This window comes from Heterocephalus glaber, unplaced genomic scaffold (assembly GCF_053883595.1).
Source record: "Heterocephalus glaber isolate CG9 unplaced genomic scaffold, H.glaber_assembly_v1.0 deba00000936, whole genome shotgun sequence".
In the NCBI taxonomy this organism is placed as follows: Eukaryota; Metazoa; Chordata; class Mammalia; order Rodentia; family Bathyergidae; genus Heterocephalus; species Heterocephalus glaber.
Genome location: NW_028258172.1, coordinates 2,076,376 through 2,104,352, shown reverse-complemented (window position 1 = coordinate 2,104,352; position 27,977 = coordinate 2,076,376). Strand labels below are relative to the sequence as shown.

The following is a 27,977-nucleotide window of genomic DNA, read 5'->3' as shown; positions in this document are numbered from 1 at the left end:
TCTCAACATAAATTCCCTCAATCTGTTGACTGGGTGTCTGCTGCAGCTGTATGGGTCTACCTTTGCTTCTTTCAGGGCAGCAAAGTGGCCCTGGGGGAAAAGAAAAAAGTAGCACTGTTCAAATATCACTGTTTCTCAGTGAGCAGTGGAGTTGTTTTCACTAATCCCCAATGGGGTGGGTACACCACTGATCCACTGGGTTGAGTGTTCTTTGATCTGCACAAGTGTTCTATTTCTTCTGTAGCAATGAATCCTATTTTCTTCTTCTCCTGTTTTTTTGTGTTCCCTCTACACCATTTTTTTGGTCTTCAGGTTGTTGATTTCCAGGATCTGGGCACCTTTATGATAGATAGAATGCAAGATATCCTTTATATTCCAATATATTCATGTAAGCTTGCTTTAAGGCATATAACATGGCCTAGTCTGGAGAGGGTTCTGTTTGCTACTGAAAAAATTGGTGTTCTATTATTTTTGGATGAAGCACTCTAGGTATCTTAACTCCATTTGTTTCATGGTGTGGTTTGATTCTGATATTTCTTTGTTGATTTTGTGTCTTTTTGACTATATGGTGTACTGACTATCCCAAGCACTGCTCAGACAGGTGTCATTTCAACCAATTGACTCTTGTTTGCCTGAGATACACTTGCACATCTGTTTATTTGTTTAATGTGAACTGTTTTCTGCATACTTTTTATTTAGAATGTTGTATTCACCTTTGATGTTTGTTTCTAGTGAAATATAAAATTAAATTCTGGTTATTTTCTTTTACTAATTTGTGTTTGTTTTATTTGTGAAAAATAACCAATGATTTTGTGCTACAGTTTATAAAAACTCATCACAAGTACATTAGATATAATTTTTGTACCTCTACAGAAGTAAGTGATTTTTTTTATAATACAAAATGGACACATTTGGGTCTTTATTTCTCAATCTTTTGTGAAAGATAGTTTTGCAGGATGTAGCAGTCTGGCTTGGCAATTTTTTTCGTATACTTCGGGAACTTCACTCCAACCTCCCTTGATCTTTAATGTTTATGTTGAAAAATCTGTTTTATGAGTTAGTTGGTCTTTTTTCTAGGTGCTTTTAGTATTCTATTATCTGAATTTCTTGCATTTTGACTATGATGTGTTGTATTCTTTTGTAATTTTATCTATTAGGGGTTCTAAATATTTCATGTAATTTCATTCTCTATATTTAGAAAATTTGTTGTACTAATTTCAGTGAATAAAAACTTTTATGCCTTTAGTTTCATTTTCTGTTCCTGTCCTTTTCTTGAGGAGTGCAGGTCAAGACAGGGTCTCTCTTTGTACTTTAGGCTGGCCTGGATCTTGCTATATAGCCCAAGCTGACCTTGAAATGATAGTGATCCTCCTACCTCAGTCTCTTGAATGCTGGGACTACAGCCAGATGCTACTAGACTGGCTTCTGTCCCTTCCTTAACACTTATACGTTTTGAGATTATTTTAGTTGTTATTTTGGATCTCTTGAATTAATCTCTCATCGTGTCTTGTTGGCTTTTGAGTACCACATTATAAATGGTCTACTATATCAGTTTTTTCCTCAAGTTCTTTTATTCTGTCCTCTGACTGATTATACTTACTGCAAAAACTCTCAATTTGTTTTTAAATTTCAAGTATTTCTGCTTGGTTCCTTTTCATAATCTGAAATTCTTTACAGAAGTGATCATTTCTATTCTGCACTGTCTTCTTCAAATAATTCAGCTCTTTCTTTTATCTTCAATTGGCCCATCTTTGAAATGGTGCCTCACCAAGCCCTCTCTCTAGGGGATGCTTGGAATGGAGTCACTTGCCAGCTGTTATAGCTCACAGCATCTACTTCTCTGTTCCATGGTATGTTTCTCCCTGGAGGCCTCTGGAGTCACTCACCCTCACTGTGTCCCTGTAGATTTGAGCCTCTTCTATCCCACCACAAGCTGGGAGTCAGGGGAAAAGTGTAGTTTGTTATTTCCTTTTGCTCCATTGAGATCTATTTTTTGCACTTTCTGGAGATCCTTCTTGGATCCCCTGATTCACTTCCTTCCTTCTTTTCTTCCCCAAGTTGTTATATTCCAGTATATGGATTCCAAATCTCAGAGAGGGTGATTTGCTGCTGTTTACTGCTTTGAAATCTTCGTGGACAGGGAAATATTATTGACAGAGCTACATAACACATCTTAATTCCTTTTTATATCCCTGTTTCCTTTCCTCCTTCTTCCTCTCACCATCCATCCCTACCATCCATCCCTCTACCTCCTTCCTCTTTGAAAAAACTCTATCTTCCTACTTCCTATTAACTTTTCTTTTGCTCTTTCTTTACATGTTGGGTTTCTCATATAAGAGAAACGACATAGTATTTAATCTTTGTGTCTGATTTATTTCACTTAATATTATGATCTCAAGATACATTCATTTTCCTACAAATAACTCATGTTTATCATTTTTTATGGCAGAATAATACTCCATTGTGTGTAGATTCAGCCTTTTCTTTATCCACTCAAACACAATGACTTCTTTCAGGCTTTTCCAGGCACTGGAGTTTTTCTGTTAATTTGCTGCACTTAATCCTAAAAGATTTCATTAACATTTTTGTTTGATTTTACAGAAGATTCTAGGATTGCACAGTTCTGCCATTATCTTGCTAGATACTGACATTGTTCTATAATGCTTTCATCTCCTATGTCACACTGCAAACCAGAATCATTGGAATAACATCAGTGTCATTAACTCAAAGAATCTGTTCTCTCAGATCTTGTAAATCATTAAATATGGATTGTATTGTGATGGGATAAACTAAATCAAAATCTTGTGCATGTATAATGTACAAATCCCTCATTGCTGTAAATCGTTTGGTACCTGCGGTGCCCAAGACTCCATACATTATTGTATGTCAACTTGCTTTCTATTAGAATCTTCTATAGTAATATCATAGTTTTCAACAAAAATTCCTTGAATAAACTCTATAGTTAGAGAAGACTTTCCAATATCTTCTGAGTCAGGAATAACTGAACTAACTTTACCTGTCCTGTTTCTGAGACGGTGTTAGTATGTTGATATTCCCAGTGCCACAGCAGTCCTGCTGCATGTAATTCTGCTCTACCTGGTTATATTGTATTACTGTTTATCTCTCTCTCTTATGCGTGGTACTGCTTAATTTGTATATTCCACTTTTTTGGTGTTAGGTGGATATATATTTGAAATTGTCATTTTCATAGTGAGTCAATCATTTTGTCAATATATAATGGTCATTTTTGATTTTTATTAGCTTTTTATTTAAAGTCTGCTTAATATGTGGCTAGCACAGCTGTTTCTGCTTGTGATTTTTCCATTTGTATATCTTTTTCTAAGCCTTGACTTTCAGTCCATGTGTATCTTTACAAATGAGATGAATATCTTTCAGACAACATATGGTTGTCTTGTTTTTCATATTCAACCACTTTTTGATTGATGAATTTAATGTGTTTGCATTCAACATTATTGATTATGAACTTCCTCCTGTAATTTTAATTGTATTCCACTTGTTTGTATATGTTTTTCATTTCCATCTCTTTATTTTTGTGCTTTGGATGTTATTTGTCATGCTAAGGTTTGATATCCTGTTTTGTGTGTATCTGTTCTTGTAGGGAGTTTTGTATAGTCCTGTACTTTCATGATTCTAGTTATCTTTTATTTTCTAGTCTTTATCTCCCTTGGATGTTCCTTATAGATAAGCCCTGATGATTTTTTATTAAAAGTTTTGAAGTCATATGACAGGCATTTTAGGGAATTTTTAATTTCTCTTTAGAAGATATAGTATTTCAGATACAGAGATAGTACATTCTAAATATATACTTTAGTGCTTGTTTTAATATGTCATAAAGTTATATTCTTTTGGGCATATTGACTTAATTGTATTTTAAAAAATTGAATGAATTGTATTTATTGTAAAAATTTGCAAAATATAAAAAATTTACCCATAATCTTTGTTCCAAAAGAATGGTTATTTACTGTTTATATTTTACTTTGTTTACAAATGCATATACATTTTCACATGATTTTTGTCATGCTATAAGTATTACAGTGTAACTTTTATTAAATCATAATGTATCATAGAAATTTCCAAAAAGCAGTGTAACTTTTATTAAGGATACTTTTATTCCCGGTATATTTATATATAGCAGATATCTACCATAATTTGTTTTTGACAGGTTGCTTCATGTTGTTCTCAATAAAAATAATGATGCATCAATCAGCTTTCTATATTAATCCTTGTTAGTAGGTTTAATTGTTGTTCATATGATGAATTGTTTCAAGGAGAATCATTGGCTCAAATGAGTCTTTATAAGACTGTTGATAAGTACATTATTTTTAACTTTCTGAACTTTCTGATCTAATTTTTTGTATACTTGAATAAATGATTACTCTATGTAGTTAGAATTTGGACTGTTTAATTTCTTCCTAGGTTTGAGGCAGCCAGAAAAGAGGCACTTGCTGTAGATCAAAGACTTGCAGAGAGGCAAGAAGATGAAACTGTCCTAGAAAAGAAATGGCCATTACTTGGTGTTCCTTTGACAGTAAAAGAAGCTTTCCAGCTACAAGGTATTAGTCTTTGTATGTTTTTATTTCCATGGGTTAAATTCCCAAGTGTTACACATGTTTTGAATTATAAAATTAAAAACGCATTATTTAAGTGTTGTCTACATTACTTCCTGAGTTTTTAAAGAAGAGAAATATTCAGGAATTTTAATTGAGAAGAGAAAAAATAATGGTTATCCCATGTTAAATTTTTATGACATAAGAGAGCAGTGTTCAGTACTTATTAGTACTCATAGTAGACATATAAGAATATTATTATCTTTTCCAGATTAAACAAGGAGACTTGTGACTTCAAGTAACTTGCCTAAGTGAATGCTCAGATTATGATAAAATCCCATGCTTTATGATGAAATTCTTATCTGTAACTTTCTACTGGTCACAAATGTAATTGAAAATCCAGAATATTTGGAAATTAAGTGCCATAATTTTAAATAACACATGAAGCAAAGAAACACATCACAGGGCAACAATTCAATAGAAAGAAAACAAAATAATAATATAACAGAACTAATGGGTTCCAGTTAAAGGAATACTTAGAAATTTGTAGATTTGAGTAAGCATATTTGTGAAGAAGAAATATTTCAAATCAATAATATGCTTTCACTTTGGAAATGTAGAAAATGGAAAGCAAACAAACAGGGCAAAAGAAGGGAGGAAATTATAAAGATTGGAGTGTAAATCAATGAGATAGATAATGCTAAAATGATAGGTATCATCAGTGAAACCCAAAAGTGATTGTTGGGAGAATTCAATAAATCTGCTATAGTTTAGCTTAGTTTCTGATGAAACATGAGATAGAACACAGAAAATAATAAAACCAAGAACAAATAAGGTGCCATGAGCACTGTTTCTAAATATATTAAAACTTTTAGCAATTAAAATAAATAATAAATAATCTTTAGTACTTAAAGTTATTCCTACATGAAAAATAACTCAGGTGCAAATGAACTCAGCAGTGAACTAATAATTAGGAACTAATAATTTATTAGGATCTTAGCTCATCATGTTAATTGAAATAAGCCAGACTCAGAAAAACAAACATCACATTTTTCTTTCATATATGGAATCTATGAAAAGGACATGAATGTAGAAAGGAGACTATTAAGAGGAAGAGAATCAGGGGAGGTGAGAGAGGAGTATAATGGAAGGTATAAGTGAGGTTGGACATGATCAAAGTATGTCATAGGCATAAATGAAAATGCCACAATAAAATACATTCTTCTGTTTATAAAAATAAGTAACACAAACTCTTTAAAACTTTTTTATAAAATAGAGGAGGAAACTTTTAAAAACACATTCTTTGAAGCTGTTATCACTCGAGACTAACAACAACATCACAGTAAAAGATTATCTTTTTCTTTCTTTGGTACCGGGGATTGAACTCAGGGCCTTGTGGTTGTGAGGCAGGTGGCGGAACCACTGAGCTAAATTCCTGGCCCAACAGTAAAAGAAATGTATAGACCAATTAGTAACAAAACTGAGGTAACATTTACAAAAGAATTATATATCATGGATTTATCTGAATAATGTTTGTTTCGTTTAGTAAGTAAAAAACTGTGAAACTTAATTGACAAGATACAGTTTACAAGCACATTAAAACTTATTTTTCACCCCACCTGCCTCACAACTGCAAGGTCCTGTGCTCGATCCCCAGTACCAAAAAAAAAAACAAACTTGTTTTTTAAAATAAAAGAAGTTAGAAGATTACCATAAGCCTTAAAGATTACCCTAAACTGGGCCGGGGATTTAGCTCAGTGGTTTTGCTGCCTGCTGTGCAAGCGCAAGGACCCGAGTTGATCCCCGGTACCAAAAAAAAAAAAAGATTACCCTAAACCTATAGTCTATACTTGTATGATAACTGACAGGGAGGACAGAAAAAAACCCAAAAAACAAAGGATAGATTACATTGCTTTCAAGTTTAGCTCTTTTCTTTGGATGTGTGACCTCTGGATCATTTTAAAAATTTAAAACTCTTGTACAGAAATAATTTTAAACATATTTAGAAATTGCAAAACTACCTCAGAGAACTCCAGTATACTCCTTGTATTTGCCAATTGTTAACATTTTAGGGCCAATTACTTCCTTTCCCTCCCCTTCTCTCATTTTTTCTCCTATCCACTTTTCCTTTTCCTATCCTTTTACCCTACCCCTATTTGCTCTGTCTTTCCATTTCTTCCTATCTTCTTTTCACTATTTTATGAACCATTTAAGAAAAAGTATTACAGTCCCCTTTTAAGTCCCTTAACATATAAACAATTCAGTATGTATCTAAAGAACCTGGCAGAATTCTTACATAGAGTCACAGTATAGTTGTCATTTTCAAGGTACTTAACATTGGCAAAATGCAATTATCTAATCTATAGTCAATGTTTCAAATTCACTAATTGTTGCAATAATATCCCTAATAAATTTCAATCTTTCATTTATGATTCTATTCAGAATCACACATTGAATTTAGTTGGTAATCTTTATAGTAATCTTTATAATCTCTTTAATCTTTATAGCAATTTTTCTTTTTTTCTGTCTTTCATAATATCAATATTCTTGAAGAGAATTGAGTGAATGGCATTTCTAGAGTTGCTAGTTTAGGCACATCTCATTTGTCCTCACGAATAGAACATATATATATATATAATTTTTTAAATGAGAGGAATATTCTTTTATGATGTATAATTTACATAGTATAGAATTTACTGATTTAAATACATAAATTCAAAGAATTTCAGAAATTTACTGAGGTTTGCATCTATCTTGATAAATTAGTTTTAAAGCATGTCATTTATCTCTATAAGACTTCTCATGTCCATTTATAGTTATGATGTATTCACACCCTATTTCAGGTGTTTTCAGTTATCTTGACTACCTAATTGCTGCATCATATACTAAATGTGTTTAACATATTGGGGAACCATTGAATTGTTTTCTGAGGAGCTATATTATTTTATATTACCAGTAGCATTGTTAGCACTCCCATGTATCCACATACTTATCTAAATTTGGTATTGTCTGCTTTTATATTAGAGCCATTTAATGGCTGTGAAAATGTTTCATAGTTTAAACTTTTACTTAAGGAACAATTGTTTCATTTTAAATAAAGTATTCAAGAAAAAGTGGGCATTTCCTTTACCATACATTCCTAAGTACAGCCTATGATCCCTGTCTTCACCCTTTCTTTCTAATAAGATTAATAAGGTATATATATAAATATATATATATACTTCCTGAATTTATTAATCTACCTTTAAGAATATCCTTAATAGAGGCCCACCAAGTTACCATTGCTAAGTGTGCACAGATCTGTGAAAGAAGCCTGCATGGACCAGAGTGGTGCAGGTGCCCACAGGTCCCAACCAGGGCCCAAAAGAGACACAAGCATCTTGGGCCCAGAGGCTCCATCCAAAGGCTGACCTGGAAAAGAGCTCTGCAGGCATGAAAGCAACAGCAAAAGGCCTTCCCAGACACCATCAGTAAATGCATGAAGATCCCAGCCAGAAGCCCACTCAGATACCAGTGACTCAGGTTCACAACACTGAGACAAAGGCCTACCCAGACAACAGATATTCAGGGGGCAGGCACCAGCCAAAGCCATGCCCATATAACAGGACAGTGCAGGGATCCAGAAAGCCACCATTTTAAACCCAGGAATTGGGACGGTGGTGAGCAGCAGAGAAAAGGCCTTTTACTGACTTGCTGAGAATTGAAGATCACTGGGTGAACAAAAAGTTGCCTCAATGAAGGCATAGCAGGATGCATCTGTTAAAATGAGAAGACACATAAACAAATCTCAGAACCAGACTTCCGGATCACCTAGTGCAACCCCAAAGGGCAACAACATGGAACAATCTATTACTCAACAACGTGGACTCCCTGAACTAGCAACAGAAGAGGATCTGGAAAAAAGGAAATCAGAAATAATTTCTCATATAATAATGGAGATTGTGTCCATAGGGCAAGACATGATTAATAAATTTGCAACTGATGCAGATTAAAAAAAATAGAAAAGCTGAGGAACATGATGGAATATCAACATAGGAAACAAATGGAATCCATAAAACAGATGCAAACAGATTTCCAGGAGATTAAAACTCCATTGAAAGTTTACACAGCAAAATGAGCCAATGTGAGGACAGAATTTCAGATATAGAAGAGAGGATTGCAATTAGTGACCAGGAAAGGAAACATTTCTTAAAAATAGTAAGGGACCACAAGAAATCAATCCAGCAGCTTCTAGCTGATGCAAAGAGTAACATAAGACTGATGACAGTCAATGAAGAAACAGGGGGCAGTAAAAATGACATAATAAAACTGTTCACAAAAGTAATGGCAGAAAATTTTAAAAGCAAGAGAAAAGAACTTGACATACAGATAAGTGAGGCATATAGGACACCAACTATCCATGGTGAAAAAATTCTATACCTAGGCATATAATAGTTAAGATTCTAGAAACCCAACAAAAGAACAAGATTCTAAAAGCAGTTACAGAAAAGAAACAAATCATATACAAAGAGAGCCCATCAAATCACAGCAGACTTCTCAACATAAACCCTCAAGCCAAGAAGAGCTTGGAGTGACAATTTCAAGCCCTAAAGGAAAACAATCTCCAACCCAGATTGATGTACCCTGCAAAATGATCTTCCAAAAGTGATGCAGATATAAGACACTTTCATGACACAGAGGACCGGAGAAACTTCATGAATACAAAACCATCATCCCAAAAATTTTTAAACAATATCCTAGAACAAGACAATGAGGATAACAACTTCAGGATGCCCAGCAGAAGGAATCCATCCTGCAACACAAGAAATTAAATGCAAATGGGGAGTATCAAACAAAAAGAAAAGATCATGACAATGATAAGTTAATATGTATCAGTTATAACCATCAGTGTTAATGGTCTCAATTCACCAATCAAAAGGAATAGACTGGTAGAATGGGTTAAGAAGCAAGATGCAACAATATGCTGCATACAAGAAACACACTAAATTCAAAAAGAAACTCATAGACTGAAAGTGAAAGGGTTGAAAAAAATACTCCATGCAAGAGGAACTTGAAAAAAAGCAGAACTAGCAATCCTATTTGCTGATCAAATGGATTTCAAACCAATGCTGATTAAGAAAGACAAAGAAGGACACTGCATACTTATAAATGGAAAAAAAAACAAGAGGAAGACATGACACTCATAAATTTATATGCACCAAATGCTAGTGTGCCCAACTATATAAAACAAGCACTAATGGACATGAAAAATAAATCAGCAATAATACAACAGTAGTTGGGGACCTCAATACCCTACTCACAAATAGATACATCAACTAGAGAAAAAATAAATAAGAAAATACTAGAACTCAATCAAACTCTTGAACAAATGAACTTAACAGATATTTACAGAGTATTCCACCCCACAAAATCAAAATACACATTCTTTTTGGCTGCCCATGGGTCATTCTCCAAAATGAGAATTTTGGAAAAATTCCAAAATTTCTTGCTCATAGAACATACTTGCTCATAGAACATGTTTAAGTGCAAAAAATTGGAGTTATCCCCTGTACATTATCAGACCATGAAGCAATGAAATTAGAGATCAAGAGCAAAAGAAATCTCAAGAATTTCATAAACACATGGAAATTTAACAACATACTTCGGAAAAACCAATGGTTCACAGAGGAAATTATAGAAGAAATTAGACAATTTCTACAATTAAATGACAATGACAATGCAACATACCTGAAACTATGAAACACAATGAAAGCAGCCCTATGAGAGAAACTCATAGCACTGAGTACTCCTATTAGGAAAATAGAGAGAGCTCAAATAAACAACCTAAGGCTGAACCTCAAGCTTCTAGAAAAAGAAGAGTAGGACAAACCTTAAGCTCATACAAGGGAAGAAATGATAAAGATCAGAGCAGAAAGCAATGCAATGGAGAGTAAGAGAAAGCTAGAAAAAAATTAATGAAGCAAAGAGTTGGTTCTTTGAAAGAATAAACAAAATTGACAAACCCTTAGCCAACCTTATCAAAAAAGGAAAGAAGAGACCCAAATACATGCAATTAGGAAAGAAAAGGGTGAAATTAAAATGGACCCAGCAGAAATCCTGTGAATAATCAATAACTACTTTGAGAACCTGTATGCCAAGTAGATGGAAAACACAGAAGAAATAGATTTCTAGATACATACGAATTACCAAAGTTGAAAAAGAAGACCTAAAAATTCTAAACCACCCAATATCAATCAACGAAATTGAAAACATAATTAAAAACTTACCGATGAAGAAAGTCCTGTGTTCTGATGGCTTCACTGCTGAATTCTAAAAGACATTTAGAGAAGAAATATTGCCACTATGGTTTAAACCCTTCAATGCAATTGAAAGGGAATCAATACTCCCAAATTCATTCCTGGAAGCAAGCATCACATTGATCCCCAAAGTAGGCAAAGACCTAACTGAAAAAGAGAAATATAGGCCATTCTCATTAATGAATATAGATGCAAAAATCCTTAATAAGATACTGGCAAGTAGAATGCAGAAGATCATAAAGAAGATCATACACCCTGGCCAAGTGGGATTCATTCCAGGGATGCAGGGATAGTTCAACATACACAAATCAATAAATGTAATACACTATATCAATAGTGCCAAGGAAAAAAACCCATATGATCATCTCAATAGATGCAGAAAAAGCATTCGACAAAATCCAACATGCATTTATGATAGAACTCTACAAAATTTGGAGTAGATGGTCTCTACCTCAATCTGATAAAAACCATCTATAAAAAAGCAGCAGCCAATATCATATTAAATGGTCAAAAACTGAAAGCCTTCATACTAATATCAGGAACAAAACAATGATGCCCACTATCACCACTCCTGTTCAGTATAGTTTTGGAAATATTAGCCATGGCAATTAGACAAGAGAAAGAAAATGAATAAAGATTGGAAATGGAGAAGTCAAATTGTCATTATCTTCAGATGACATGATGCTCTATATAGAAGACCCCAAGAACTACACTAAAAGTCTTCTAGACTTAATAACCAAATTCAGTCAAGTAGCTGGATACAAGGGCAAAACAAAAAATCAATAGCTTTCCTGTACATGAACAATAGACTCACTGGGAGAGAAATAGGGCAAACAATTCCTTTCATAATAGCATCCAAAAACTGAAATACCTAGGAATCAATCTAACAAAAGAAGTCAAAGACCTCTTCTCATGAAAACTATAGCACTCTGAAAAGAGTTTGAAAACCATATCAGAAAATGGAAAGACATCCCTTGCTCCTGGGTCGGAAGAATCAACATAGTGAAAATGGCCATACTTCCAAAACTGCTATATAGATTCCGTGCAATCCCAATTGAAATTCTAGCCTCATACATCAGGGACCTTGAGAAAGCAATCCAAAAATTTATCTGGAACAAGAAGCGACTTAGAATAGCACAAGCAAATCTAGGCAACAAAAACAAGGTAGGGGGTATCACAATTTCCAACCTGAAATTATATTGCAAAGCTACTGTGATCAAAATAGCATAGTATTGGCAAAGCAACAGACTGGATCAGGAGAACAGATTAGAAGATGAAGAAACAGCTCCAGGCACACTTATTCACCTCATCTATGATAAAGGAGCCAAACACACTCACTGGAGGAAAGATAGGCTCTTTAATAAATGGTGCTGGAAAATTGAGTTTCAAGTTGTCAAAAATTAAAACTAGACCTATATCTCTCACCATGGACTAATCTAAAATTGAAAACAGAAACACTAAACCAGCTGAAGGAGAGGTTAGGTAGAAGTCTTGAAGACATTGGCATAGGAAAAGATTTCATGAACAAAATCCCAGTTGCACGTGAACTAGCAGAAAGAATCAAAAAGTGGAATCTCTTCTTATTAAAAAGCTTCTCCACAGGAAGAGAAACCACCAACAGCATGAAGAGACAACCCACAGTGTGGCAAAAAATCTTCACCTGCTGTTCCTCAGACAAAGGTCTACTATCTAGAATCTATAAAGAACTTAAAAAATTCAGGCCTCCCAAATTAAAAAACCCAGTCAAAAGATGGGCATCTGAAATGAACAGACATTTCTCAGACAAAGAAATAGAAATAGCAAATAAACATACGAAAAAATGTTCAACATGACTGGTAATTTGAGAGATGCAAATCAAAACAACACTGAGATTCCACCTCACTCCAGAAAGAATGGCTGCTATCATGAAATCAACCCTTTGAAATGGTGGCGGGGCTGTGGAGAAAAAGGAACCCTTCTCTACTGCTGGTGGGAGTATAGACTGGTGCAAACACTGTGGAAATCAGTATGGAGATACGTCAAAGAACTAGGATTAGAGGTCCCATTTGACCCAGCTGTTCCCCTCCTGGGTATCTTCCAAAAAGAATTAAAAGAATCATACCACAGTGATATATGTGCACCCTTGTTCATAGCATCACAGTTTGTAATACCTAAAACTTGGAAACAGTCCAGTTGCCCATCAGCTGGAGACTGGATAAAGAAAATGTGCTTTTTATTATAATATGGAGTACTACTCAGCCATAAAGCATGAGTAACTAGAGACATTTACAGCTGAATGCATGCACAGTCAGGCGATACTCACATTAAATAAATAGAACACACGTGTAAAAACTGAATAATTTTCCTGGTATGAGAAGCTGAAAGTGTAAATAAGGATTGAAATGAATAATAGATAATGTGAAATAGAAAGAAAAGGTGCAAAGGGGAAAGGGAAGTGAGAGGGGTCGGGGAAAGGAAGGAAGAGAAAGTAGAAAATATGAGAAAGGAAAAATGGAAAAAAAAAAAGCCTTTGTAAATAGGGAGGGGTGGAGGGATTGAAGGGAGGGCAGGGGAATGGGGAAAAAAATAAGAACCATGATATATTTTGTAAAGGTTCATATTCCCTGGCCGGGGATTTAGTTCAGTGGTTTTGCCACCTGCTGAGCAAGTGCAAGGACCCAAGTTCAATCCCTGGTACCAAAAAAAAAGGTTCATATTCCCAATGATGAATGTCATCATATTGTGTACCTAAAACGTACCTATAAAATTAATAAATTAAAAAAAGAATATTCTTAAAATTTTATGGTCTTATAAATCCAATACAGTATAAGTATCATTACTATATCCATTTAATTTTTTTAAACCTCATTACACTGTATACCTTTTATACTTTTTCCTTGAAATTTGTTTGGGATTTTTTCATATATATATATGTATATACATATATATATATATATCCTTTATTTTTACCTCTAAAATCATATAATTATATGAATCAAAATCAAAAACTTTACATTTCCTTTCTTCTTTTCACACAGTATCCATTTTTCTCAGTATAGACTTGTGTACATTTTGAAGTTTTCCCTGTGTGTCTATCTAATTGTAGTCTTAATGTCTCTTATGGTAAAAAGCATAATCTACTTTACAGCATGTTGTGATTGTGCTTACCATGTTATCTTATTTCTTTTCATTCTCCTAAGACAAATATCTCTCTGTCTTTGCCAATACTTGGTGTTGTTAAAGCTTAATATTTTGTCTGCACAATTGGTGAGAAATAGAGTGTTGTTACCATATTAACTTTGGATTTCTTTGATTATATTTGAGATCACACATCTTTTGCTTTTCATTTTTTTGGCCTTTCATGATTCTTTGTGAAAATTCTTGTCAATTTTCTTTCCCTGATTTTATTTTCCAATTTTTATTTTTATTGGTACATATTTGCAGTACATAAAGGTTATATACCTAATGGGTAGTTGGTGTATTTACATATCTCAATTCTTTTTTCATCCTTGCTTTTCCCTCCCTCTCCACTTCCTCCATCTCTTGTCCTTATCATTTGCAAAAGATCTATTTCCTTATTTTCTGTTATCTACCTTTTATTTTGCTGTTTATATTTTGGATTTATCATATAAAAAAAGCCACCCTCTATTTAAGCTTGTATGTCTGATTTATTTCACTTAACTGTATGGTGTCAAGATTCCATATTTTCTTACAAATGACTCTGGTCTATCCTTCTTTATGACCAAGTTGTTATTGGTATATACATGTTTTCTTTGTTGATCTGTAGGAGTTAATATATGTTATGTACTAATTTTTATGTGTAAGTGAAAATTATTTTTCATAGTTTATTGTCGATTCAGTATATATTATTTTGCTTGAATAAAAACATTTAATGTTTTGAATAAATAAATCTTATATTTTATAAGATTAGTATTTATGTGTCCTGTTTACAAAATATTTCCCAATTTTAACATTAGGAAAATATTTGCATATATTTTCTTTGAATACTTAAAAATTCAGTTTACAAATTTAAAGGGTAAGTCTTTCCATATTCTATTTTCCATATTTTATTATTTAGGAATATATATGTATTTTCATATTAAAAGAGAGATTTCTTCCTATGATTACTAGATCGTACTTTACTTACTAATCTAAATGGCACTTCTATTTTGTACTATGTTTCCTGTATACTGGGTTCTTTCTGGCCACTTTTGTTTATTCATGACAATGATGCAATCACTTTATATCTCCAAACCAATTCATCTCTAACACTTTCTAACAAAAGGATTTAACTAGTTTTGGTGGCTGAAGGAAAAAATTAGTAATGAAAAGCATCTCTTTATTAAATGTGTTTGGACGCTTTACATTAATATTCTCATTTAATCCTTAGAAAAATAGTGATTTTGAAAAGTTAAATGATTTGTCCAAAGTTTGCAAAGGTAGTTGGGTATGAAGTTCAAATTTGAATTCAGTTCTCTTTCTAAACCCTGTATCCTTTTCAATAAATTTTACTATCTCTCAATAGTAAACAAATTACTTTGTATATTAGCTGGTACATGATAATATAATACATAACATATACTATAATATATAATATATAACATGATAGTCACTATTATAGCTTAATAGAATTTTGACTCTCTTTTCTGTGACTACTATAGGAATGCCCAATTCTTCTGGCCTTGTGAACCGTCGTGAAGCAATTTCAAATACTGATGCCACTGTGGTTGCGTTACTGAAGAAGGCTGGTGCCATTCCTCTTGGAATAACTAATTGTAGTGAGTTGTGCATGTGGTATGAATCAAGTAACAAGGTCTATGGCCGATCCAACAATCCATATAACTTACAGCATATCGTCGGTGGAAGTTCTGGTGAGTTGAGCATTTCATTTAAAGAATTCATGTGAAGAATAGATACATTACAGCAACGTATTTTGAGAAAACAATGGTCAGCAGTTTATCAGATAGGAAATTGAACAAAGTGTCACAGATCATTGAGGAACACTGTGGCAATCAACACTCACATTCCTGTTTCCTCTGTGCCTCTGTGTGTGTGTGTGTGTGTGTGTGTGTGTGTGTGTGTGTGTGTGTGAGAGAGAGAGAGAGAGAGAGAGAGAGAGAGAGAGAGAGGAGAAACATAAGCAGAGAAGATGTTTATATTTAAGCTTTTTCTGGAAATAAATCTGTGAAAATAGTGCCAGAATATTGAGCTCCCATAACTTTGTGCCAGAAACTGTGCTGGTGCAAGAGTATAGAAGATGCAGTCATGGAAATCTTCTCTGAGAAAGAAGTATTTATGTTGAAACACAAAAGATCCAAGACATCTAGTCACTCATTGAGAGCCAGAGTAGATAGTTTAGATAGCATTCTGGATAGAGGAAATAGAATGTACAAAAACCTAGAAGTAGGAACACGCTTAGTGATTTCAATGTAGTGAATGAAGATTGAGAGGAGCTAGAGGTGAAATCAGAAAGGTTGTTTTATACCTGATTATATAGCAAAGCAAAAGAAGTAGCAAATAGAGAAGATGAAAATATATTTTAATAGTATAGGAGACAAATGACAGTGACTTCAGCTGGTTCTTTTGAATATAAAAAGAAGTAGATGGAGTACAAAAGACATTTTAGAGGTAGAATTGAATCTGATATGTCATAGACTGTATATGGAGATATGGACATAAAAGCAAAAATAAAAGTGAAAAATCACTTCGGGCCTTCTCACTCTGGGATAGAGCAATGATATATTCAGATTTTGGTAACTGAATGTGGGAAACAAAGGTGGACAGCATGATTTAGAAATAATACGTGCACATGTTACTTTTAAGCTGTTTGTGAGTTATCTAGTGGATATTTTAAATGGTCTGTTAGATACTTATATGTTAGAGTAAAGATCTATGTTAATTGTAAATATTTAAGAATGGTTTTCATAAATATGGTGCAGTATTTAATCTATAACTCCTAAGAATTGATGAAAAATCTCAGGGTGTGTATGTTGATAGAAAAAGTATAGAGAGCATGACAGAATCATAGTCAATTGCAATATTTTAAAGATTAACAGAAAAGTAGTCCTGAAAGAGAAATAAAAATGAGCTTCAAGTGCTGTAGAAGAATGTAATGCAATATTAGTTGAGAGTAGAATTTATAACACCAAGGGCTGTATATGTGGATTACTAAAAAAAGTTGTTTAAGATTGTCAGTGCTAGGGCAGGGATTTTGCTCAGTCCTGCCACCACCTGTTTCACAAGCTCAAGGTCCCGAGTTCAATCCCTGGTACAAAAAAAAAAAAAAAAAAAAGATTGTCTGTGCTAAAGCAGCACAGAATTTTGAAGTTTCGTTATTATATAAACTTGGTTATATAAAGTAGATTCTCAGTGGTACAGTTTCCTCAGCTTGTAAATGGCCATAATAAGACAAATTACTTGTAAAGCTATTCTGAAGAGAAAAATGTAAGCATAACTTCAAGTTTCTGTTCTAGTAAATGAAGAGTATGAAGGTTATTTCCATCTACACAATAATGAATACAGCTGCATGAACTGAAAATCAACTATCATCCTTAGAAATATGAGGCCATTGAGGTCACATGGCCACAGAAGAAACAAAATCTAAACTGTAATTGATGACTTACTGCAGGCTCAGTGTTATGCCTTGTACCTAGATGCCCTCCCCCTGAAGCCTCGTGCACTCTTAGGTGGACTTTTTCCAGAGGTGCTTGGATCTAGGGTGTGTGATAACTAAATTAGTCCACTGATTGGTTTAGTGTAATTCTAGGTGTGGATAATAGGAAGGCCCTGAGTGTGGGTAGTGCCAATCAATAGACGTATAGCCTGAATAGAATGAAAGGGAAAGTGAGCCTCAATACTCCTGCCTTTCTGTTTCCTGCCTGCCATGAGCTTTATCTCCTTGTCTGTGCCTCTCTACGATGGTATCGTGCCTTGCAGACAGCCAATTATGAAACCTCTAGAAACTGTGTGCTAAAATTAAACTTTTCTCCTTTAACTTGTGGGTGTCAGGTATTTTGTCCTAACAACAAGAAACTCACTAAGACACACAGTAGGGTCAAGTTTCTGAGATGAAATTTCCATGGTGATTCAATTTTAAGAATCCCCCATTTTCATGAGTTTTACCTGTAGAAGCCCTATCAAGTTCTGACAGTGAAGATTTGGAGAAAAACCTATCAAGCTTGTGGTAGGGGATGTAAAAACTAGCCATTATGAAATATCTTAGAAGCATTCTGAACTTCCAACAAGGGATGCACTCAGAGATACTACTTTGCAATTGGATAATCAGGGTTTTACCAATTACTACTTAACATGTACTTGGAAAAAAGAGATTCATACCTCCACATATCTCTGTGTTTCTTTTCCTACCACAAATGGGTAGGAGAAGAAATCAGAGAACCATAGATTAGGGTCACAGGCCAGGGGAGAGCCTACCTAAATGTATGAGACATATTCATAGGAAAATAGAATGCTTCTTCATCCTTTTTGCACACACCTTACCGTGACATAAATAGGATCTTGTGAAACAGATAAATGAATTGGAAAAACTAAGCATCAGAGATATTTAAGAGGTTTTTTTCATCCACACAATAATAAGAAAGCCGCACAAGTTGAAAATCAAATATCATTCTTAGAAAAATGAGAAGAGTTAGCTCACAGGTCCACAAAAGAAAGAAAACCTAAACTATAGTTGATTCAGGTTCAGTATCAACAAGTTTGATAGTTGAAAATTCCATGGTGATACAGATACTACAAGAGAGACCCAACCAAGGATATCAAATGAAAATACTCTATTTTATGCCTACAATTACAAAAAAAGTAAACATAAACTAAGCCCCCCCAAAATACACATAAAGTCTCATACTAAAGGCTGATTTTCCTCAGGTTATTTTATGCAGGATATCATGCAGGATTTCAACAAAAAATTAGGATATACTATAACACAAACAACACAGTTTGAAAAAACAGAGGAAACATCAAAATCAGATTAAAACGTGTCAGAAATCTTGAAATTATTCTAGAAATTTAGAACAACTTTGGTTACCATGAAAAAGACTGTAATGGAAAAAGTAGATAAAATAAAAATACAGATGTGTAATGTAACCAAAGTGATGGAAACTCTAAAAATCAAAAGAAAATACTAGAAATAGAAAATACCATAATAGAAATTTAAATAACCTTTGATGGCTTTATCAATAAATTGAACACAACTAAAGAAATTATCACTCATATGGAAGATATATCAATAGAAACTTCCAGAATTAAAATTTAGAGAGAAAATAAGAAATCCAGAACAGAATATCTAAGAAGAGTGACATTATAAAACACATAAGCATACATATAATGGGGACACTAGGAATGGATAAAAGAGGTAAAAACATGCAAGAAGTGCTACAGCCCATCCAAAGCAACCAGCCAAACCAAGCCGGTGAGGCAAGCAGCATGAGGCTCCCTGGCACCATCCAGGGCCCTGCCTATGCCATGGTGAGGTCCCAGGTGCAGTTTGGAGCCCCGGCCCCATCTGGCACTCTGCTTAGCTGCACAGGCACCTCCAAGGCCCACTCCCCCCCCCGACCCTCCGGCTCTTCTGCTACCTGGTCACACACTACAGAGGCACAGGGGATTATAAAGGCCCTTGTCCTGAGCACCACAAGATAGAGCAGAAGTTAGTAACAGAAAGAGGGCTTCTCAGGCTCTTTGATAAAAACTGAACCTCAGAGGAAAAATAAAGAGAATCTCTACAATAAAGACACACCAGACCACCGTAATTGATGTGCTGCTGGCTTGCTGAAGCTCATTGACTCGTATATGCATATGTTGCCTACTGCGACATTAGAGACATACCCTGAAGGAGGGCCATCGTTTTTATTTTTTGCTATTTCAAAAAAAGAAAAAAAATTTTTCTGTTATTTTTAATTCTTAATTTTTACTTTTTTCTACTCTTTTCAAATTTTTACTTTTCTTTTCTTTCTTTTATCTTTTCTTTGTCTCTCTCTCTCTCTCACTCGTTCTCTCACTGTCCCACATTGCTCATCTCCCCATTTGTTCTTTTCTGCCCTGAATTTGGATTTCTCCTTTATTTTTCTTTTCTTCTCTTTTTCCTCCTCTTGATTATCATTAGTTTAAAGGAAAGTAAATATGGTATCTAGCCTCCCTGTTGCTGTTAGGTGATTCTGTTCACATCTTTTGTTCTTTCATTCTGCCTTTTCCTCTTGCCTTTCACAATTTCATAGAGTTTGTGTGATCTTCCTGTGTCTTCTGGCCTCACCGCTAATCTTTGCTGATCTTTCTACCTGTCCCTCCCTCCCCAAAGCCATCTAACTCCCCATCCCAAAGGGGAAAGATGCTATATTGAAGAGTTTATTCACTATAAACATATGTTGGGTTGGTCCTCAGTTTTAATTTAATTCACATAGTTAAATGTGATAGGTTATTAACTACCACAAATGGTCATTTTCTAAGCTGTGCTTCATGATATGGTATTGATGATTGTATCATTTGGGCTAAAATGTTGTGATTGATTTAATCAGTTTTCCTTTCTGGTATATGGTAAATAAAATAGCCTCAGAGTCATTAGAGTCTCAAAAACCTAAACACAAGCTATATCTGGAAGACACCGCTGAAAAGCAATCATTCCACAAGGGTTTTAAACACAAGCAACAAAGATACCTACATTAAACAATTTTGAAATATCAACCCAGGAATTAAATTAAGGACAGTACCAAAAACAAAAATGAGAAGACATTTAAGTAAGGCACACATGCAGGCTTCCATGCCACAAAAAGGAAATTCTGGGGGAAATGAGGTGGAAAAGTCTGATAAGCAACCACTTGGGCACCCTGAACTGATAGCACAGGAAGTAACAAAGCAGATACATGAGGCTCTAGAAAAATTCAAAACAGAAATAATCTCCCAGATAAATACAGACATGGTGAGCAGAGTGAAAGACATGATTGGAAGCTCTAGAGCAAAAACAGATAAGAAAATAGATGAGATCAGAAACATGCTGGAAACCATGAATGCCCAGAATAAGAAAGAAATGGAAAACATGATTGCCCAACATAAGAAAGAAATGGAATCCAAGAAACAGATTCAAACAGATATTCAGGAGATTAAAAACTCCATTGAAAGCATTCAAAGCAGACTAAGAGAATCTGAAGACAGAATATGAGATATAGAAGACAAGATTGCAGTGAAGGACCATGAAAACAGAGATTTCTTAAAGAGAGTAAGGGACCATGATGAATCGATCCAACAGCTGCTAGATGATGCAAAGAAGAATAACATAAGACTGATAGGAGTCCTTGAAAAAACAGGGGAAAGTACAGTTGACGTAAAAAACTGTTCACAGAAGTAATAGTAGAAAACTTCCCAGACAGAAGTAGAGAATTGCACATACAGATAAATGAGGCATATAGAACTCCAACTAACCATGATCAAAAAATAATGTACAACTAGACATACAATAGTCAAGATCCCACAAACTCACCAGAAGAACAAAATTCTACAGGCAGTGAGAGAAAAGAACCAAATCACCTACAAAGGAAAGCCCATCAGAATCACAGCAGACTTCTCAACACAAACCCTCAAATCAAGGAGAGCTTGGAGTGAAGTATTTTGAGCCCTAAAAAAAATAACTTCCAACCTAGACTGTTGTATCCTGCAAAATTATATTTCAAAATCGATGGGGAAATTAGATACATCCACAACAAAGAACACCTGAGAAATTTCAAGAACACCAAACCAACACTCCAAATAATTTTAAGCAATACCCTAGAAAAAGACAATGAAGGTCACAAATCCATGAAGCACAACAGAGAGAAGAACCCATGCAAGGTAAGACACTAAAGGGAAAGGGGGAAAAATAAGAAATAAAAGAGCCAACAAGAGTAAAACATCATGACAAGGATGAGGCAATATCTCTCAATTATAACTATCAATGTCAGTGACCTCAATTCAACAATCAAAAGAAGTAGACTAACAGAATGGATTAAGAAGCAAAACCCAGCAATATGCTGTATAGAAGAAACACACCTAACTCAAAAGAAAATTCATAGACTGAAAGTAAAAGGATGGAAAACAGTTCTTGACACAATAATAACCCAGAAAAAAGCAGGGGTAGCAATCTTATTTGCAGAAAAAGTAGATTTCAAACCAAAACTAATTAAGAGAGACAAAGATGGTCACTACATTCTTGTGAAGGGAACAATCCAAGAGGAAGAGATGACAATCCTAAATATATATGCTCCAAATATGAATGCCCCCAACTATACAAAACAAATATTAATGGACATGAAAAACCAAATAGGCACTAATACAATTGTAGTGGGGGACCTCAACACCCCTCTATCACAAGTAGACATATCATCTAGAAAAAAAATTAACAATGAAATTCTAGAACTGAACCAAACTACTGAACAAATGGACTTAATAGATGTTTACAGACTGTTCCACCTCACAAAATCAGAATACATATTCTTTTCAGATGCACATGGGTCGTTCTCCAAAATAGATCACATGCTAGCTCATAGAACATATCTAAGTAAATGTAAAAGAATTGAAGTTAACCCCTATATATTATCAGACCATAGTGCAATATAATTGGAGATCAATAACATAAGAAACCACAAAACGCCCACAAACACATGGAAATTGAACAACACCCTCCTGAACAACCAATGGGTGTCAGAGGAAATTAAAGAAGAAATTAGACAGTTTCTACAAGTAAATGATAATGCCATTACAGCACACAGGAATCTGTGGGACACAATGAAAGCAGTTCTACGTGGGAAATGCATAGCAGTGAATGCCCACATTAGGAAAACAGAGAGAATATAACTTAATGCAGAACCTCAAGCTCCTAGAAAAAAAAGAGCATAAAAAACCCAAAGCTTGTATAAGAAAGGAAATTATAAAGATCCGAACAGAAATCAATGCAATGGAGACTAAGAGAATGATACAAAAAAATCAATGAATCAAAGAGTTGGTTTCTTGAAAGAATAAATAAAATCAATAAACCCTTAGCCAACCCTATCAAAAAAAGGAAAGAAAAGGCACAAATCCATGCAATTAAGAACAAAAAAGTTGAAGCCACAACAGATCCAGCAGAAATCCAGAGGATCATCAATACCTATGTTGAGAACCTGTACTCTAACAAAATGGAAAACACAGAAGAAATGGATAGATTCCTAGATACATATGAATTGACAAAGTTAAGTGAAGAATATATAGAAATTCTAAACACCCCAATTACAATGAGTGAAATTGAAAATGCAATAAAAAATTTACCAACAAAGAAAAGCCCAGGACCTGTTGGCTTCACTGTGGAATTCTACAAGATATTTAAAGAATAACTATCACCATTACTCTTTAAACTCATCAAGGAAATTGAAAGGGAAGCAAGGCTTCCAAATTCTTTCCTGGAAGCAAGTGTTACTTTCATTGCAAAACCAGGGAAAGACCCAACCCAAAAAGAGAACTACAGGCCAATCTCCCTAATGAACATAGATGCAAAAATCCTCAACAAGATACACTGGCAAACAGAATACAGAGTGTTATCAAGAAGATCATACACCCTGACCAAATCAGATTTATCCCAGGGTTGCAAGGATGGTTCAACATCCATAAATCAATAAATGTAATACTCTATATTAACAGAGTCAAGGACAAAAACCATATGATTATCTCAATAGATGCAGAAAAGGCATTTGACAAAATCCAACACCCATTCATGATAAAAACGCTATGGAAAATTGGAATAGAAGGTCTTTATCTCAACCTGATTAAGGCTTTGTAGGAAAAACCAACAGCCAACATCATACTAAATGGTCAAAAACTGAAAACTTTCATGATAAAATCAGGAACAAGACAAGGATGCCCCTATCACCACTTCTGTTTGATATTGTTCTGGAAACATTAGCCTTAGCAATTAGAAAAGAGAAAGAAGTAAAAGGAATAAAGATAGGAAAGAAAGAAGTGAAACTGTCATTATTTGCTGATATGATACTTTACATAGAAGACCCAAAAAACTCTGTCAAATGTCTTCTAGATCTAACTGACAGATTCAGTAGAGTAGCTGGATACAAAGTCAACATTCAGAAAACAATAGCCTTCTTATATGCAAATAGCAGACCCATTGAGAGAGAAATCTGGGAAATAGTTTCTTTTACAATAGCATCTAAAAAAATGAAATATCTAGGAATCAACCTACCAAAGGAAGCAAAAGACGTCTACAATGAAAACTACAGCACTCTGAAGAATGAGATCAAAGAGGATATAAGAAAATGGAAAGATATCTCTTGTTCCTGGGTAGGAAGAACCAATATAGTGAAAATGGCCATACTTTCAAAACTACTATATAGTTTTATTGCAACATCAATTGAAATTCCAACAATTTACTTCACAGAACTGGAGAAAATAATCCAATAATTCATTTGGAAGCTGAAGAAACCTAGAATAGTAAAAGCAATTCTTTGCAACAGAGACATGGCTGGGGGTATCACAATCCCGAACTTGAAACTATACTACAAAGCTACTGTGATGAAAACAGCATGGTATTGGCGAAGAAACAGACCCAAAGATCAGTGGAATAGATTAGAAGTTGCAGAAAGAACTCCAGACATATTCAGCCACCTCATCTTTGACAAAGAAGTCAACCACCCTCATTGGAGGAAAGATAGCCTATTTAATATAAGGTGTTGGAAAAACTTTATTTCAACTTGCCAAAGATTAAAACTAGACCCATACCTATCACCTTGCACTACACTAAGATTGAAGTGGATTAAAGATCTAAATATTAAGCCAGAAACACTAAACTTGCTGGAAGATAAGTTAGGTAGAACTCTTGATGATACTGGCATAGGAAAAGACTTTATGAACAAATCTTCAGTAGCACGGGAGCTAGCACAAAGAATCAACAACTGGGATCTCATCATATTAAATAGCTTCTGCACTGCGAGAAACTACCAACAGAGCTAAGAGACAACCTACACTGTGGGAAGAAATATTTAGAAGCTGTACCTCAGACAAAGGTCTACTATCGAGAATATATAAAGAATTGAAAAAAATCAGACCCCTCTAATTCAAAGACCAATTCAAAACTGGGCATCTGAAATGAACAGACATTTCTCAGACAAAGAATTACAAGCAGCAAATAAATATATGAAAAAATGTTCAACATCATTGGTCATTCGAGAGATGTAGATGAAAACAACACTGAGATTCCACCTCACCCCACAAAGAATGGCTGCTAAAGAAAAATCAACCAATAACAAAAGCTGGCATGGATGTGGAGAGAAAGGAACCCTTCTCCATTGTTGGTGGGAGTGCAGACTGGCGCAACCACTGTGGAAATCAGTATGGAGATACCAAAAAAACCTAGGACTACACATCCCATTTGACCCAGCTATTCCCCTACTGGGTATCTTCCCCAAAGAATTAAAGGAATCATACCACAGCAATATATGTGCACCTATGTTTATAGCGGCAAAGTTTGTAATAGCTAAAGCTTGGAAACAGCCCAAGTCCCCATCAACTGGAAACTGGATAAAGAAGGTGTGATTTTTTTTTTAATAAAATGTAGTACTATTCAGTCATAAAGAATGAGAAACTAGAGACATTTATAGGTAAATGGATGGATACTGAGGCCATACTCTTAAGTGAAATAAATAAGACATACATGTGTTAATACCAAATAGTTTCTCTAGCATGACAAACTGAGAGTGTAAGTAAGGATGAAAATGATTAAAATGAATAATTGATAATTTGAAATAGGAAAATGTCCAAAGATGTAGGGGTGGCCAGGGGGGAAGGGGAAACAGAAGAAGGGAAAGGAAAAATTATGAGAAAGAAAAATAATGGAAACAAAGTCTATGTAAATAGGGAAGCATGGAGGGGGTGAAGGCCACACAGGTAATGGGGGAAAAATAAGAACTAAGATACAGCATGTTCGGGTACAAGCACCCAATGATAAATATAAATATATTGTATACATAAAATGTACCAATAAAAATATAAATACATAAATCAATAAAAAAGAATTATTATAAATAATAATAATTATACAAAGACTTCTATGAAGATGGAGGAGCAGTAAGCAGTGTCATGTCACCCTCTCTGAGATTGGGAGTCCACATGCTGGAGTATAGCAACTTGGGGATGTGAAGATGGAGGCTGGTTGATCCCTGAGACTCAGGAAAGTTCTGAAGGGTAAATTGGAGTCTACAGGAAGAGCAAGGTGACAGACCTCAAGGCAGAAAATGGAAGTGGCAAAGTATGCTTTCTCACTGACTTCCAGCTTGTTGGCAAACTACATATTCTCCCTCACTCCTGGCTCACAGCATGAGAGAGTTGGCTGGAGCCTACACAAGTGCAGTGATGGCAGGGGACCCTGGAGGCCTCCAGGGAGAAATGCACCAGTGGAGTAGAGCAGTGGATATTGTGGGCTGCAGCAACTGATGAGTAACTCTATTCCAAATGTCCCAAGAAGAGGGTGATTGACCAGATGCAATTTTTGAGTGGGACCATCTGAACCTGGGACTTGGAGAAGTCATAGGTTGGCTCCATCATGGGGATAATAGTGTCTGGGTGACACTGGGTAACACAGCCCTGGGAAACACTGAGAATCAGGTAGCCAAGCACAAGCTGTCAAACAACACCCAAAGTATTTTGGGCTGAACACAGGCTGAAAGCAGACCAGTATCAGTTTGAACTTCTATGGAGCTCAACTGGCAATCAATGATATTCTTACTGCAGGCTTATTGGTATCATCCAACACCACACCGTAAACCTACTGCAGGCTTGCTGTGATCATACAATATGAATTTGGGCTCTGTCTGTCTCTTTTGTCTACCAGTGACAGCAGAGACATGCTCTGAAGTAGACACTACCACAAAACTGTAGATCACAGAGGATAACAGGCTTGAAATAAAAGAGAAATCTCTCTGTCATTTCATTTTTTGTTTGTTTTTTGGTGGTTTTTAAATTGTATATTCTTGATTTTTCATGAATGTGAATATTCTTTTTATTTTTTTGTTTTGTTTAGTTATTATTGTTTCTTTCTTCATTTCCCTCCTGTCTTCTCCACCAGTCTCCAAAAGCTTATACAATTTTCCTGTGTCCTTCAAACTTCCTTCCAATCTCTTTCTCTTCATCTATTTCTCCATTCTTTTCCTCCTATCTCTTTTAAGTTTTCTTACTAGAAGGTGAAATGGCTCAATTGAGGGGATACTAAATGTATATAAATTTCTGGTATGTTTTATATTTTATTATGTAACTATAAATCATGGTCATATGGTTGAAGGTGAGAAATTAATAGTTACCACAGTTTGTTATTTTCTAGGATATAGTAGATTCTATCATTATTACTGATTATTCTACTTTATCAAAAGTGACATAGTTGTTCTAATCAGTTGTTCTACCTTGTATGCCAAGACTGAGATTGTCTGAAGATCATAAACAATACTATAATCTAATACCAAAAAAACAAGGGGCTAGGCCAAAGAGGAGGCAATTTCTCATCCTTAATAAATTGAAGACATTGAACCTTGCAACAGACTCAAAAGCCAAAATCTAACTATGCGTAGAAGACATCTCTGAAAATAGTCACTTCCTTAGGAGCACTCAATACTAGTAATACAGCTACCTAGGATAAGTTATATACAATCCTCAAAGCAGAAAATAAATTTTAAAAAATCGAAAATGAGAAGATGTGAAAGCAAGATGCAACTACATTCCTCCAGCTCAGCAAAGGCAAAGCCAAGCAACAGTGGGGGAACAAAACAAATGCCACCCACCCAAACACTGAAATGGTAGAAGAGGAAGTAACAAAACAGATGAATAAGCTTCTAGAAAAAAACAAATCAGAAATAATTTCTCAGATAACTAAGGTAATGATGACCTGAGCCGGGGATTTAGCACAGTGGTTCTGCCACCTGCCTCGCAAGTGCAAGGAACTGAGTTTGATCCCCAGTACCAAAAAAAAAAAAAAAAAATGATAACCTAAAAAAAGACATGTGTTGTGACTCTACATACAGAAAAAAAAAATAGAGGAGCTTAGGAAAATGATGGAAACCATGAATGCCCAACATAGGAAAGAAATAGAATTCATGAAACAAATTCAAGCAGATATCCAGGAGAT

The 27,977-nt window shown here is 34.8% G+C and overlaps 1 protein-coding gene and 1 pseudogene across 1 annotated transcript in view; one reads left to right on the top strand and one right to left on the bottom strand.

Annotated features, from left to right (window-relative positions):
- Positions 1 to 27,977, top strand: part of Faah2 (fatty acid amide hydrolase 2) — a 261,184-nt gene that overhangs the window by 108,491 nt on the left and 124,716 nt on the right. Inside the window, exons 3-4 of the mRNA XM_004873576.3 lie at positions 4,438 to 4,574; positions 15,505 to 15,714. Coding sequence (XP_004873633.1) covers positions 4,438 to 4,574; positions 15,505 to 15,714 — 347 coding nt within the window. The remainder of the gene's footprint in view (positions 1 to 4,437; positions 4,575 to 15,504; positions 15,715 to 27,977) is intronic.
- On the bottom strand, positions 2,513 to 4,193 carry LOC106008548 (ras-related protein Rap-1b pseudogene; annotated as a pseudogene).